This window comes from Podarcis raffonei, chromosome 17 (assembly GCF_027172205.1).
Source record: "Podarcis raffonei isolate rPodRaf1 chromosome 17, rPodRaf1.pri, whole genome shotgun sequence".
NCBI lineage: Eukaryota > Metazoa > Chordata > Lepidosauria > Squamata > Lacertidae > Podarcis > Podarcis raffonei.
The window spans coordinates 22,039,899-22,055,714 of NC_070618.1; the positions used below are offsets into that span (position 1 = coordinate 22,039,899).

The 15,816-nt window shown below is 44.9% G+C and overlaps 1 protein-coding gene across 1 annotated transcript; it reads right to left on the reverse strand.

Annotated features, from left to right (window-relative positions):
• Positions 1–821: 821 nt before the first annotated feature.
• CDC37L1 (cell division cycle 37 like 1, HSP90 cochaperone) lies at positions 822–15,703 on the reverse strand. Its single transcript, XM_053371141.1, has 7 exons — positions 15,570–15,703; positions 10,484–10,762; positions 8,552–8,642; positions 8,103–8,218; positions 6,156–6,278; positions 5,056–5,220; positions 822–3,342 (listed from the first exon to the last, which is right to left on the reverse strand). The coding sequence occupies exons 1-7, from the start codon at positions 15,645–15,647 to the stop codon at positions 3,259–3,261; spliced, it is 936 nt and encodes a 311-aa protein (XP_053227116.1). The 5' UTR covers positions 15,648–15,703; the 3' UTR covers positions 822–3,258.
• Between the last annotated feature and the right edge of the window lie 113 nt (positions 15,704–15,816).

Here is a 15,816-nt window from a genome sequence, read left to right on the forward strand (position 1 = left end):
AACACAATTTAAGAAGGATGTTGACAAGCTGGAAGGTGTGCCAAGGAGGGCAACCGAGATGATCAAGGGTCTGGAAACCGAGCCTGATGAGGAACGGTTGGGAGAGTATGTTTAGCCTGGGGATGAAGAGACTGAGAGGAGATAAGATATTTGAAGATGGCTCTCATAAGGGCTGCCACATGGAAGATAGAGCGAGCTTGTTTTCTCCTGCCCTGGAAGCAAGGACCTGAACCAATGGATTCAAGTTACAAGAAAGGAGATTCCGACTAAACATCAGGAAGAGCTTTCTGACAGAGCTGTTTGACAGTGGAACAGACTCCCACAAGAGGTGATGGACTCTCCTTCCTTGGAGGTTGCATGGCCATCTGTAATGTATGATTTAACTGAGATTCCTGCATCACATGAGGTTGGACTAGATGACCCTCGGGGACCCTTCCAACTCAACAATTCTATGATTCGAAGGTAAAATTACATAACTTTACATCACAGTTAATGTCTGTCCCTTTAGCTTTTATACCCAATGCCAAATATTCTCCCCATCACAATAGTTTGGGAACTCTCCAGAGCAGATTGGGAGGCAAATAGGAGGGAGGAGAGAAATCAGAAGTCTAGTTTCACAAGTGGATTTCTACTGCTCAAGCAGGCGGTTAACACTGCGTAGCGTAGAACCTAATATTACCAAGGCCCATCTGCTTTTGTCTTTTACACTGGTTCCACAGGCAGCAGAATAATAAATTCTAGCATCTTTAATCCCTTGCTGAAAGTTTTCTGCTTCTGCCCAAAATATTCCCTGGTCTCTGGGATTCATAATTTTTCCAATATACAATTGAATAATTTTTTATTTCATATATACAACAAGATTATTCAAGGGAATTACTATTCAAAACACCATCTTTTACATGGAAGAAGCTTTTACATGCAAGCACTCAGTTTTACTATGCAGTCCCTAGAAACTCATGTATTCTTGACCACCATCCCTTTTGTTCGAGGCATCCAGGAGTCTAACATTGTTTGCACCCACCCACACCAAACGTAAAATAGCTGTATTCATGATTCTCTCTCATCACATCTCACAATCTCAACTAGCCTCTCAGACTTCTCCTGTTGTATATTGGGCTTGACAATAATCATGTCCAAGGAAACAAGCGACCTTCGTTTCCTTTTAACTGCAAAGTCCAGCCGCAGTGGAAGGGAGTGATTTATATTTAAGCAGGAAATGTTAGAGGAGGGAATTATGTTCCACATGTAGGCCAATATCCAAATAAATTACGGGAATGCCAGGAGAACCGCTGTTTTGCGGAAAAAGCCGTTTGTCCCCCTGACAGTGGACAGACGACAGACACAATCCCCACTGTGCACATGGAAGGCTGCTCCCTGCATGTATCTTGTTTCTTAGGAACTTAGCTATAGCCTTGTATGCTTTTCCTCTACTTATTGGGCAGAGCAAGGGAGCAGAGTCAAACGAAAGAACTTATCGCATCAGATCCTACAGTACCTTCCTGATTCTGGGACTGACGCAACCCGAGGTGCTTCGCTGATTAAGACACACTTAGTAAACATGGCTGTGCACTGGTAGAAAAAGCTAGCAGCACGTTCATGTTTTCAACACACAGACCTACATCCCTGGTTTGGCTAAGTGGAAGCAGTGCGTGATAACTGGATGAGAAATGGTGGTTTTTAGGGCTGGGCGATATCTGATATTCAACATCGTGATATACTCCGATGTCGTGATATACCCCAATGTCCTGATAGATCACGATATCTGAAATAACACTGAAGAAGGCTGAAAAAGCAGCTGGGCTGTGAAGGGAGGGAGGAGCGACCAGGAGGAATGGAAGGAGGCTGCCCACTTGCTCGGGCAAAGGGACTCCTGCCCACTCCCTCCCTCCCTCTACAGCGCAGCCCCGGCCTCAGGACAGGGAGCCAAGAAGGTGCTCTGCTTGCCTGCGCATTTTGCCTTTGCCTGAGCAAGTGGGGCAGGTGCCTCTTTCCTCCCAGGTTGTTGCAGGAGGAACGACTAACCAGGAGGAAAGACACAGCCTGTCCCGCTTGCTTGGGCGAGGGCAAATGCGCAGGCGGGCGAGCACGCAATTTGAGCTGGCGATTTGCATGGCTCCCCGGCCACAACCAACACAGTGCAGGCAGATGGGAGCGATGTCTTGCCAGCTCTGAAAGTCCAGAACCGGTATTGCAACCTGAACTTCATACTGGTTTCAGATGCTGAACTGAAATATCGCCCACCTCTAGTGGTCTTATATACTTTGGGTATCACATAAACAAAACACAGGGGATAGAGAACAGAGCTCAGCCTACACTGACAACAGCATTGGAGATGTTTTGGTTTTAAAACTGCCAACTGATGACATGTCCCAATGCACAGCTACCCTTCCAAAATAGATTTTAAGTGTCACACTCACAACACTTAACTGAAAACAAGGTCAAATCAGTTTGGCACCTGAATGCCCTTAAATGCTCATTTTAAAGACATCATCACAGAATAATACACTTTTTTTTTTAGGTACAAAGGTAGCCAATTAGTATTGATTTGTCTTCTCCTCTCTCACTAATGGCTGATAGTTTTAGCCAGTTGTGTCAAGGAAAGAAGTTTTTTTCATGAGTGTGTCTCTAGAAAATACTGTTTTATAATTTCATTATAAGAAATTGTGGCCACTTACACATCAAGACATAAAAGTGGCAAAACAAAATATTAAAAGGTATTTTTTCCAAAAACAATCCCTGTAACAGAGTTAAAAGGCCAGTGCTTTTATCTGAGCCATTCAGATCTGCAAAGTTGATAGCAACCACTGATATATTGCTACTCATGATAAAATCAGATCTGAGCATCAACCATGCAAGCAACAGAATGCTTTACAGTGATTTTTAGTATCCCAAGGGAGACAAGGGTATTCCTAATAAGATTAAAGCAGATTCCTTCTAGAATCAATCAATTGTAAACATTGCAACTGTGCAGATTCTTTTTCAAACTTGGATTCCTAAAATTAAAAAGGCAAGGTTTAGTAGTAGCAGAAAAACATCCAGTTTCACATTCAGTAACACACAATAATCCCCCTCTCCTAAAAAACCCCAAAAAACATAGCAGCACATTTTCCAACAGAAAGACAAGTGTGTTTCTGGAATACCCTCTCTCCCAAAAACAAACACTCAAAATAAAGTGCAGTACCCATAAAAATAAGTCTAGGAAATTTGCCACATTCTTCTTTTTGTTAATAAGAGAACTTGGGCTCAGTCTTAGGAATTCTATACTGTATCCATCATTTTAGGTTCGTCTTCGTCTCTGTGTACCACGGAGTTCAAACTGCAGCCCTGAAGTGAATCTGCATTCTGTAACCAAGAAGAGAACAAGAAAGAAGTCAGCTGAAGACAGGAACTAGACACAAAACTCCGGTTTGAGTCGCAGAAAACTTCCTGCCTCCTAATCACCTGTAGGGTTTTGAACAATTTATTTTGCAACATTCAACCGTAGTATAGTCGCCATCCAGTCTCATAGTATACCAGCAGTCTCCCTGTTTTCGTCTTCTGAGCAATTACTAGCTACTGCCCAGAGCTAAGCCAGGAGCTTTGTGCAAGGCTACGAAACAGTTCTTTTGATGCAGAAATCAGAGCTGGCCTTGCACAGATTCAGAAACACGGACAGGGTAAGAAGCAATAGCAACGTCCAGGGAAGGCTGAGACTTACTGCATACATCTTCAAGGCAAGTAATCTGAGGAACTCCTCAAGAATCTGATGAGAGCCACTTCATCCAATAGTTTCATATTGGCTACCGGAAAGTTCATGCATGGGGCGATGGCTAACATGAACCAGGGGCTGAGTGGGGAGAGACAGATGGTGGCTGGAAAGTTAAAACTGTACTGAATCACTCCATGGACTGGAAAAAATAGAAACAGGGGCATATGTGCTATAGGTCTTAGATCAGGATGACCCAAGTTCAAATCTCTGTTCAGACACAAAGTTCACCGGATGAGTCACTATCTCTCAGCTACATTTACCTGATGGGGAAGTTATGAGGATAAACGGGGGACGGGATGACCCTATGTACCATTCTGAGTGCAGAAAGTGCATACATATAATGAACCAGTAAGCTATGTAGTAAGTATTCATAACCTAGAAATGTCAGTCTGCCGAAGCCAGGAAAGACATCACCCCCAACTTGACTCCAAAGCATCTGTATTAAGGTAAAGGACCCCTGGATGGTTAAGTCCAGTCATAGGCGACTATGGGGTTGCGGCACTGATCTCGCTTTCAGGCCGAGGGAGCTGGCATTTGTCCACAGACAGCTTTCCGGGTCATGTGGCTAGAAAGACTAAACCACTTCTGGCACAATGGGACACCGTGAAGGAAACCAGAGCGCACAGAAATGCCGTTTACCTTCCCACCACAGCAGTACCCATTTATCTACTTGCACTGGTGTGCTTTTGAATTGCCAGGTTGGCAGGAGCTGGGACAGAGCAACAGGAGCTCACTCCATCGCAGGGATTTGAACCGCTGACAAGCCCAAGAGGCTCAGTGGTTTAGACTGCAGCGCCACCTGCGTCCGTATTAACCACAGACCAAAGCAGGAAAACTGAGTAGACGGGTTTTAAACAGCTGCACGGGGATTGACGGGTCTGGTTTCACATGGCTCATCCTACAGCCACAATTCCCAGAACAGACAGGTGGAAAACGAACCTTATTCTACGTTCCCATGCAATGAATGTGCAACACTGCTTGCCTGTGATTTGGGGACTAAACTTAATTCAGTACACCTCTGGGATGGTGCTATTTGAGTGCGAACGGCTGGAAGCAATACTGTACAGTCCAGTTATACACACTGGATACAAAAGTCTCTTCGCTTGAATAAGTGCTAGTTTTGCCATTTTCAGCCCACAGGAAAAAAATTCTAATATTTTAGGCATATTACCCCCTCTCCTCTCCCCCAAACCATTTTAAGGTAGGAAGAGGAAACAAACATTTTTCTAGCAAGGCGCTCAAAGGGAAGGATGACAAAAGCATCTTAGGCCAGCTACCCATTCACTATAAAAAAAGTTAAGACTTACCTGTGGAAAGGATGCAAGCCCTCCTATACAATTGAAATCAGGATAAAATGAAGGATTCTGAGCAGGATTAGCTTGAAAGTTCTGAGACTGTGAACAAAACCTCACTCTCGATTTGAATGCTTCAAGTTCATTTTTAAAAGCCTCCAAATAGCCTTCTTCTCCCGTCTGTCAAACAAACAACAAGCAATTAAATAGTTTTTTTCACCCTGTGCTGGAAAAAAAAAAGCAACATACAGTGACATCTGCCTGCTTGCCCAAAGGGACTTCCAGTTTGTCCCTCTCCCCCACAGCCCCCTGCATGCCTCCCAAATCTGCCCCCAACCCTTAAAAGCAGATTTTGAGGGAGAATGTACGGAAGAAGAGGGGAAGAGGAAATCCCTTTGTAGGAGCAGGTGCTTGCTCATCCCCTAGGCTGGATCTCATCCAAAGTTTCTGTGGCCAGGGAAGTTATAAATAAGCTTAATTATCAGACCAGAATAGGCATTTTAGCATCTAAAACGAACCTTCTGCTAGGGATCGAATGGATTCCTCAAAACTATTCAGCATGCTCCACCCTAAATAGAAAGCCCAACTTACCCAAAGACAATCAACCACACCAAACCTCTCTCACCACCAAGGAAATACAAGAAGTGAAGAGTAAGAGAACCCATACAACCCCGCTAAGTAGAATAATAGAAGCATAACCACCCGACCCCACCCCGCCTGCCACTCTCTTCTCCCCTTCTCCTTCTTCCTAATTATTTAAACCAATTCATAAACCAAGGACTCAGACATTGACCACTAATATTTTGCAGATATTTCCCCCCATTTATTATGCTATTTTTGTGATATACGTATGACATGAGAAAACTTGATATACCGTATTTTTTGCACCATAACACTCACTTTTTTCCTCCTAAAAAGTAAGGGGAAATGTCTGTGCGTGTTATGGAGGGAATGCCTACGGGTGGCATGCCTACGGATTTTCCTCCTCTAAAAACTATGTGCGTGTTATGGTCGGGTGCGTGTTATAGAGCGAAAAATACGGTACTTATTTGTATAACATTATTCTAGTTTATAAAACACAATTTAAAAACACACACAAAGAAAGCCCAACTTACTTTAGCTCTTTGGAAAAATAGACGGAAACATCCTCGTGGATCCACGTTACAGCTTTTGGCCATTTCTATAATAAACTGCATTACCACTGCTTGGTGAGCTACTTGTTCCATCAGAGCGCCTTTCTGAAAATAAGGTGAAATCAATACGTAAGGAACCAACAACATATCCCCTTCATGGTTGTGTGTGTGTGTATGTGTGTGTAGCTATACACGGCTAGCTGCAATTAAGCTTATGTTATAGCTAGGGCTGGGCGATATCTGGTTTTCAACAGCATTAATATATCACCAGCTGAACATCGCAATATACCGATACAGCACGTTGCCTGAAATAAGGATGGAGCCATGCAAAGGCATTGGCTGGCTTCACGGGTTTTTCTGCATCGTGATTTTTGCCAGCGCCTGCTCTTGTGATTTGCTGCCTCTTGTCGGAAGCAGGGAAGAACTGAGCTGGCAAAATCAACAGGGGCTGCAGGAATCAAGAGAAGCCTTGGCTGGCTTTGCAATTTCCCCCACATTGTGATTTTTACAAAGCACACACACACATCATGATTTGCAATATATTCCCAGGTCAAAAATTATGAAACCAAATCATGATATGGACGTCCAACCAGTTTTGGACAATATATAGCTATATCTCCCAGCCCTAGTTATGGCTTATTGTTGCAAAGCTGAGTCTCACGCATCGCACAACAAGCCTTTTGAGAGTCAGTTCTCAGAGATAGGGAGATTTCCAAGGGTCCGTGGGGAGGAATGCAAGGTACCTACACATTTTAATCTCTTTGCAATTCATACTTTTACATATAGATAAAAATAAACCGTATCTGAAGCCATTAGCTCACAGCAGGTGTACAGGAAGATCTGCTATTAAAAACACACAGGGCAGGGATGGGGAACTTGTGGCTCTTCAGCCTAATTCCCACCAGCCCCAGCCGGCATGGCCGATGGTCAGAGATGGCCATGAACTTCTAGAAAGCTGGTTTACCCACCCTTGACGTGGGGTAAAGCAAAAACTTAATAGGCCCATAGGTAGATCAAACTTTTATCAAGTTGCAAAGTCTTAGGTTTGTAGACAGAAATGATTTGCTGTCCCATAATAGTTTGGTTGGTATTGTCTGAAGCCAAGCAAGTTTGGCATCTTAAACTGCTATAGATTACCAAAGAACCACATGGAAGCCATTCAAATCACACTCTTCCAAAGAGCTCAGGGTGTGACAAACAAAGCAAACGAGACAAAAAGAACCAAATTTGCAAGTTAACAAAGACATTTTAAAGTAAAGGTGTGTCTATAGCACTGAGCTGAGTGAGAAAGCTAAACAAGCAGCTGCCTATTGGGGCTTTGTAGCACCAGGAACACTCTCCTCTCCAAGTGCCCCCATGGCTGGCATTAATTTTAAAAGTACGATCTAACACAACTGAATGGGAGGTGAATCATCACCTTTTAAGAGCAGCAGCAAAGCAAAGGGTGGGTCAATGCCGTGAGGAGCTGCAGCTATCATGGTGCAATTTCAAAATGAAAAACTTCCTTGGCAGATGCTTGCTTGAGAAAGCCAGTTCACAGCTTGCAGGAGGACAATAATAAACCTAGCTGAGTTCAGGGCAAAAGACCTCCTTAAAAAAATGTACTTATTGTTTGTGAAATCTCAACATGTAGTTTATCTGAGACTACATTTTTCCCTCCACAGATTAATGAAAGAGAAGATATGTTTATTAGTGCAGGGATTGCGAGGTCATATTACACCTTCATTTTACCCTCTGCTGATTTCTTGATGGTTCAATCTAGCAGATAAGATGACATTAACATGCAGTGATAGGCTACTGGTCCTCACCAGAGCATTCTAGGTTTCAGAACAGTCTTGATCTCTAGAACCAGATGGAAGGATAAAACCGGAAACCGATCTATTTGTACACCTTTCTCCATTTCAAAGTAGAATGGCATGTAAATTATACCTGTTCAGCTTCTAGATGGAAGCACCATAAAAGGAGGTATTGAGCTGTTTCTTCGCAGACAAGGTATGGGTGCTCAGAGAGAAATCTCTGACTGTCAAGCCATCTGCTCAACATGCCTGGAAAAACAATGAGATGCAACCAAAATAGTTCTTTTTCAAATTAAAAAATAGTCTTATGTGACTTGAGCTCAAAGTTGTCTATAAAATCACCATAAAAGTTAGCCATGCTGTGCTCCCCCCCAAACTATGAATTTAACAGTGGTCTGATTCCCATAGGGTTCAGCTCAGTCACCTAAGGATGGCACTACTACCATATAAAATGCAAGCCCAAGAATCCTAAGGACTTAAAGCAAATTGCTTCACTTTCTAAAATGTGAATATACAGTGCTGGTGTGATGTTACAGCTCATGATAAACAGAGGCTAAGAAAAATAACCAAATATAAGCTTACCAAAATGCCTAATCTTCTGCTCATGTTTTTGCATGAATGATTTTGTTGCATCATCTTCCGTTTCTTTCCTTTTCATTTGATTAATAAAACTCTGGCAAACAGAATTTCAGTGTTGGTTAATTATCTACCCCATCACAATACTTAGCAAGAAATTATTACAACGCTGCAATTGTTCAGGAGTCACTTATCAGTGGAAGATGTCAAGAGTATCTGTTGCAGAAGACAGATAATTCCAGATCACAAACAGGTATGGTTTGCATGGCATGTTAAGGCAACCATCGGCTCCTCCACAATCCTCTTTGCTGCTAGCACCACATCAGGCTAAGTCAAGATTTGGCTTAGCGTGTTATATGAACAAGGACTTGTGGTTAAGCGTGAGCTATAGCCAAGAATAAATCTGGGTTACAGGTCCTGATTCAGACAACACATTTAGCTTAGCTCAGCCACAAGAAGACTTAATTTGCGTGTTGTGTGAATGCAGCCTTTAGCAGCTGATCAGCAGTTTCCCAAATAACTCAGTTCAAAGAAGAAACTATTTTGGAGGGCAGGTTGTGAGGAAAATCAGACCCTTTGCAAATTACTCCTAGTTCAGGTTGTGCATAATGTCTTTACAGCTTTTATTTCATAAGAGCTTGAATTTTAAAGACCTGGCACATGTGCTATTTAAAATTCCAGAGTGGCTTTCTCATTAACTCTTTGGTCTGAATTTGAATCATTCATTCGCCAGTTCAACCGTGCAAACCTAACCATGCCTACTCAGGAGTCCAATTGAATTCAATGGGGCTTACTCTCAGGTGGGTGGAGACTGTATTAAGTCTGCCTACGAAAAGTCAATGGGAACAAGGCAAGTTAACACACAGTAGTCTAAGCTTAGTTGACTTGTGAAACATACCCTGCTTCTCTGATACGAAATACATTGTTTGAAATCTGAATACCCACAGCAGCACTCTTCCGAGATGATTTCTGGGATGCAGCAGAACAAGAACTTTTAGCAGCTCACTCCTATACTGAGTTAGATGTGCCTAAACCAACTGAAATTAATACAGTCATACCTCGGGTTACGAATGCTGCGGGTTGTGTGTTTTCGGGTTGCAGACTGTGCCGAACCTGGAAGTACCGGAACAGGTTACTTCTGGGTTTTGGCGCTCGTGGAGAAGCACAAATTGACATCACGCGCATGTGCAGACGCAGTGCTGCTGGTTGCGAACGTGCCTCCCACAAGGATCACGTTCGCAACCCGAGGTATGACTGTACTGGCAGAACTGTGGGCATTGGACAGCATTGAGATACAGTGGTGCCTCGCAAGACGAAATTAATTCATTCCGCAAGTTTTTTCTTCTTGCAAGTTTTTCGTCTTGCAAAGCACGGTTTCCCATAGGAATGCATTGAAAATCAATCAATGCGTTCCTATGGAAACCGCCTTCAGACCAGGTCCGGGGACAGTCTGTCCCCCGACCTCTTCTGAAGGCTGGGGGGGGGGGACGGGGGACAAGGGCTTTTCTTCCCACCGCCAGCCTTCAGAAGGCTGTTCTGAAGGCTGGCGGTGGGAAGAAAAGCCCTTCTCCCCACCTCCCACCCCGCAAGCTCCAGGGACAGGAGGGCTTTCCTCCCGACTGCCAGCATTTTAAAAGCCCCCAGGACAGCGGAGACTCCGTTGTCCCGGGGGCTTTTAAAATGCTGGCGGGCGGCAGCGAAGCGTTCTTGCGTCTTGCGAAGGAAGCCCATAGGGAAATTCGTTTTGCGAAGCGCCTCCAAAACGGAAAACCCTTTCGTCTAGCGGGTTTTTCGTCTTGCGAGGCGTTCGTCTTGCGGGGCACCACTGTACAGTACAGTAGTAACATGTGTTACCTAACTGCTTTAAAAGTGCTCTGCAGCTTCTATGCATCTTTTGTGGCTGTGTCTTGGTTTTAGGCAATCTGAATTGTTCCATACCTTATTAAATACCTCTTTACTAACAACATCTGTATTCCAGAGCTCCTGTCTTTCCTTTTGCTTTAACACCTCCTCCTTCCGCCGCCATTCTTCCTCCCTCCATTTCAACTCTGCAGCTTCAGTCTGTGCTTTGGCATTTTCCTGGTCCATGGACTCGGAGTTGTGCAACGCTAAACTGCCAAGTTTCTGCTGGGCTTCTGCTAAATTCCATTTGCACTCCACAGAACTCTTTACAAATTCCTTTTGCTGCTGACAAGCCAATTCAATCCCTTCATAAATCTGTGTTAAGAAAAAAAACCCCTTTGATTATTTGGGAGCGAAACAGACAGAATTTACACAGCCTGTAGAGTGTAGATGAATGAAGAGTATTTTTCAAATGCATGCTTGCCCAAGGGACTGTATACAAAACCGATACATAAGAGGAGTGCTTTGTATCTAAGCAAAGACCTAGAAAAATGTGCAACCTTGTGTCCTCATTCCCCACATATAAACACACAGGGTGGAATGTAACACTGGGCAAGTGGACTTCTGTTCAGTCAAGGATATTTCTCCTCCCAGACGGAACCCTCAAAATCTGCTCTGGAGAACTATAGGGCAGGAAGAAAACAGATTGTGAGGGCATGCAGATTGTGCAAAAGCAGATTGTGAGGGCATGCAGAAGATAGCATGGAGGAGGAGAAAATAATAATAATATTGAACACACTTAAGTCTTTTCTACTTGTGCAGGGACAAAATTGGATACAACCATCACAACTCACAGCAGGTCTCCATTGCAATTGTGCTTCTCAGGGGCTTAAAGCTACAACAAATGTATTTAATTACAAGGCTTTATGTTGTCTTTTCTTGCCTCTACGGTTTTATATTTTGATACATTTATCTTTAATTGTGAGGCAATCCAAGAGCCCTCAGAGCTGGTCAGTTCAGGAAATATGCCAGAAATAAAAATAAGAGGCAGCATGAGGCCGATACAGTGGTACCTCGGGTTACAGATGCTTCAGGTTACAGACTCCGCTAACCCAGAAATAGTACCTTGGGTTAAGAACTTTGCTTTGGGATGAGAACAGAAATCATGCTCTGGCAGCGCGGCGGCAGCCGGAGGCCCCATTAGCTAAAGTGGTGCTTCAGGTTAAGAACAGTTTCAGGTTAAGAACGGACCTCTGGAATGAATTAAGTACTTAACCCGACGTACCACTGTATTTGCTTTGACCCATTAAAAAGTTCTGGCAAAGCTGATCAGGTTAACCTGCTCCACAAACGCAGGTCTATCCTCATTCCAGGGGTGAGATGACATTTACATTATTCCAAAATAAATATCACTCATTGGGTCTGGAGTCACTATCATTAATAGCATTGGAATCTTAACATAAAAATGCACTAAAAATAGCAAGAAGGCAGTTAAAGGATGCTATTAACAACTTTGTGAATAAACCCTCGAAAGTTACTAAGCTTTTAAAAAGATAGCAGACTATACTTCTCTGCTGACTACAGAGAAGAAGAACCCACCCCCTCCATAGCTATCAGATGCAGATGATACCCAGCTCTACCTCTCTTTCAATTCAGAACCAGTGAAGGCGGTGAAGGTTCTTTGTGAGTGTCGGGAGGCGGTTGGAGGATGGATGGCGGCTAATGGATTGAGGTTGAATCCTGACAAGACAGAAGTACTGTTCTTGGGGGACAGGGGGTGGGCTGATGTGGAGGACTCCCTGATCCTGAATGGGGTAACTGTGCCCCTGCAGGACCAGGTTCGCAGCCTGGGAGTCATTTTCAACTCACAGCTGTCCATGGAGGTGCAGGTCAATTCTGTATCCAGGGCAGCTGTCTACTAGCTACACCTGGTACGCAGGCTGAGACCCTACCTGCCCACAGACTGTGTCACCAGAGTGGTGCATGCTCTAGTTATCTCCCGCTTGGACTACTGCAATGCGCTCTACATGGGGCTACTGGAAACTACAACTAATCCAGAATGCGGCAGCTAGACTGGTGACTGGGAGTGGCCGCCAAGACCACATAACACCAGTCTTGAAAGACCTACATTGGCTCCCAGTACGTTTCCGAGCACAATTCAAAGTGTTGGTGTTGACCTTTAATGCCCTAAACGGCATCGGCCCAGTATACCTGAAGGAGCGTCTCCACCCACATCATTCTGCCCGGATGCTGAGGTCCAGCGCTGAGGGCCTTCTGGCGGTTCCCTCATTGCGAGAAGCAAAGCTACAGGGAACCAGGCAGAGGGCCTTCTCGGTAGTGGCGCCCGCCCTGTGGAACACCCTCCCACCAGATGTCAAAGAGATAAACAACTACCTGACAGTCAGAAGACATCTGAAGGCAGCCCTGTTCAGGGAAGTTTTTAATGTGTGACATTTTAGTGTATTTTTGGTCTTTGTTGGAAGCCGCCCAGAGTGGCTGGGGAGGCCCAGACAGATGGGCGGGGTACAAATAATAAATTATTATTATTACTACTACCTCTTAACACACTAGTAAACAAATGCTTTCTTTCAAAGCAGGCTGGTGGGTAGAGGCTTGGAGTGATCAATCTCTCCACTCTGACAGCCTGTTGCATTTCCATGCCAGTACTAAGTTGCCTGACAGGCTTAGGAGACAAGGGATTGCATAAAGGTGAGTGGAATAGGATGAGAATGAAGTGGCGTAGGAGTAACAGGTCATTCCACCCTACCTCTGTTAGCCTGGTTTCCTTTGGTTTCCCTGCCAGAAGAAAAGAAGGTTTCATCCTTCACAACTGGCTGTACTAAAAGGTAAGTAATTAATATTAAGTACTCCCAATTGCCCTATGAAACAAACAGTACCATCCAGCAGAGTCCACTGAGTTCAATGGGGTTCCTCCCAGGTAAGTGTGAAATCCTAGGCATGCTTACTTAGGAATGCATTCAAAAGAACACACGGGGGTTTATTTCTAAGCAAACGTGTATGAAGCAGCTGCATGGCTTCAGCCCTTAGTGGTTACTTGATGTAGGTCTCAATGAATACAGCAGGTGGGCCAATTGGCCCAGAGATGGAAAGAAGATAAAGTTCCTACCAGAGAAGAATGGCAGATGAAGTTGATGTACCATGCTGAAATGGCTAAAATGACCGGAAGAATCAGAAAGACTGAAATTTTAATAAGGAATGGGGGAAATGTATAACTTATCTTAAAGACCACTGTAAACAGTTAAAATCAGGGGTTGGCAAACTTTTTCATCAGGGGGGCGGTCCACTGTCCCTTAGACCTTGTGGGGGGCCAGACTACATTTTGAAAATAAATATGAACTTCCTATGCTCCACAAATAAACCAGAGATGCATTTTAAATAAAAGCACACATTCTACTCATGTAAAAACACGCTGATTCCTGGACCGTCTGCAGGCTGGATTTAGAACCAGATCCCATTTTGCCACCTCTGTTCTGGCAAAATAAAGGAGGGCATTTTTTCGCCCATCTGGCGCTGAAGCGACTTCAAAGCAACCCATTACAATCTATTACAGCCTAACAGGATGCAATTTCTCTCTCTCTCCCCCCCCTCGCTCTTATGCACACAACCATAGATTTGTAACTCTGCCTGCGCTTGGCAGCCCAGAGCTTAAAATACACAACCTTTCACACGCATGCATTGGGAGAGGATCCCAAACTTAGCACAGAAAGAGAGAGGAGACCTGAAACACAGGACAAAACTCTCCAGGACGTGGCACTTTCACAATGAAATGCGGCACAATAATAATAATAATAATGCTGTAGATAATTTTTTTATTACGGTCGGAGACCAGCTTATAAAACACACATGGGGGTACAATCCCAGAAGGAAAGCAAACATTTAAAACAATGTACAACAATAAATTTAAAATTTATAAATGCGATAAGCGCATAGACATTTAAAACTTTAAGATAAGCTACCACCGAGAGATGATCCAGAGTCACCCATGGAACTGAGTTTGGGGATTTTCTTAACGAACTAGTTTGGGTTGGGGGATGGTCTCCATCTACAGATCTGTACACAGAATATGGCGATCAAATGAGTCGCCTTATGATCTTTGCCTAACAGGCAAAGGTCAAATTTTTGCTTTTCCCGGAGGTCAGCGAGCCTCACCAGCAGGGGATCAATGGTCTCACTACGTGCCTCTTCATAAAAGGGACATCTAAAGAACAAGTGCTCTGGGCTTCCTATCTCCCCCAATGAACAGAAGCAAAGTCTCTGAGCATATGGGACTTTTTAAAAGGATCCTTCCAGGACCGGAGAGGGCAGAGCCGAGCTTCTAATCATAGCTGTCAACGTTTCCCTTTTTTAAAGAGAAATTTCCTTATTCTGAATAGGATTCCTCGCAAGAAAAGGGAAAAGTTGACAGCTATGCTTCTAATTAAAAAGCAGAGACATCACCTTGCCAACAAAGGTCCGCAGAGTTAACGCCATGGTTTTCCCAGTAGTGATGTATGGAAGTGAGAGCTGGACCATAAAGAAGGCTGATCGCAAAAGAATTGATGCTTTTGAATTATGGTGCTGGAGGAGACTCTAGAGAGTCCCATGGACTGCAAGAATATCAACCTATCCATTCTGAAGGAAATCAGCCCTGAGTGCTCACTGGAAGGACAGATCCAGAAGCTGAGGCTCCAATACTTTGGCCACCTCATGAGAAGAGAAGACTCCCTGGAGAAGACCCTGATGTTGGGAAAGATGGAGGGCACAAAGAGAAGGGGATGACAGAGGACGAGATGGTTGGACAGTGATCTCGAAGCTACCAGCATGAGTTTGACCAAACTGCGGGAGGCAGTGGAAGACAGGAGTGCCTGGCGTGCTCTGGTCCATGGGGTCACGAAGAGTCGGACACGATTAACAACAGCATGCTTCTAATAATCCTGTATTATCCAGGACAGGGGGCAACCCTCAGACTCCAGGGGGCCAAAGTGACGAAGTCGGGGGGGGGATAAGGAGAGATCAGCAGCCAGGCCAGGCCCGCCAAGGCGCCTCGAGCGACGCCACCGACCAAGGGAGGGGAAGGAACCGGACCCCCCGCTGCCCCGTTCCTGCGAGCGCCCCTCTCGGAGAAGGGGAGCAAGTCCTTCCGATGAGCCTCTCGGCGTCTCTGCCGGAGAAGCGGCTGTACCTGAGTGCCTGGCCGGGGGAGGAGGTCTTCCTGCTGCCCCGCGCGCAGGTCCCGGGAGCGCGGCAGCCACAGAGCCATCCCTGCCCCGTCTCAGCCTGGACTTCCGGCTTCTACTACAAGGTCCCGCCGGAAGTTCCTGCGCAAGGCACTTCCGGCAACAACGCAGCGTCGCCGGCTTATGAGCTCACCGCGCCGCTGCCTCTTCCCGCCCCGCCCCCCTCTCCACGGCCGCGTCACGTGAAGGGGA

Coding starts and splice junctions, on each gene's coding strand:
- CDC37L1 (XM_053371141.1), bottom strand. CDS start 15,647: ATGGCTCTGTGGCTGCCGCGCTCCCGGGACCTGCGCGCGGGGCAGCAG. Junction 8,219..8,551: donor GCAGAAGATTAGGCATTTTG/GTAAGCTTATAT, acceptor TTGTTTTTCCAG/GCATGTTGAGCAGATGGCTT. Junction 5,221..6,155: donor TATTTTTCCAAAGAGCTAAA/GTAAGTTGGGCT, acceptor TTTGTTTGACAG/ACGGGAGAAGAAGGCTATTT.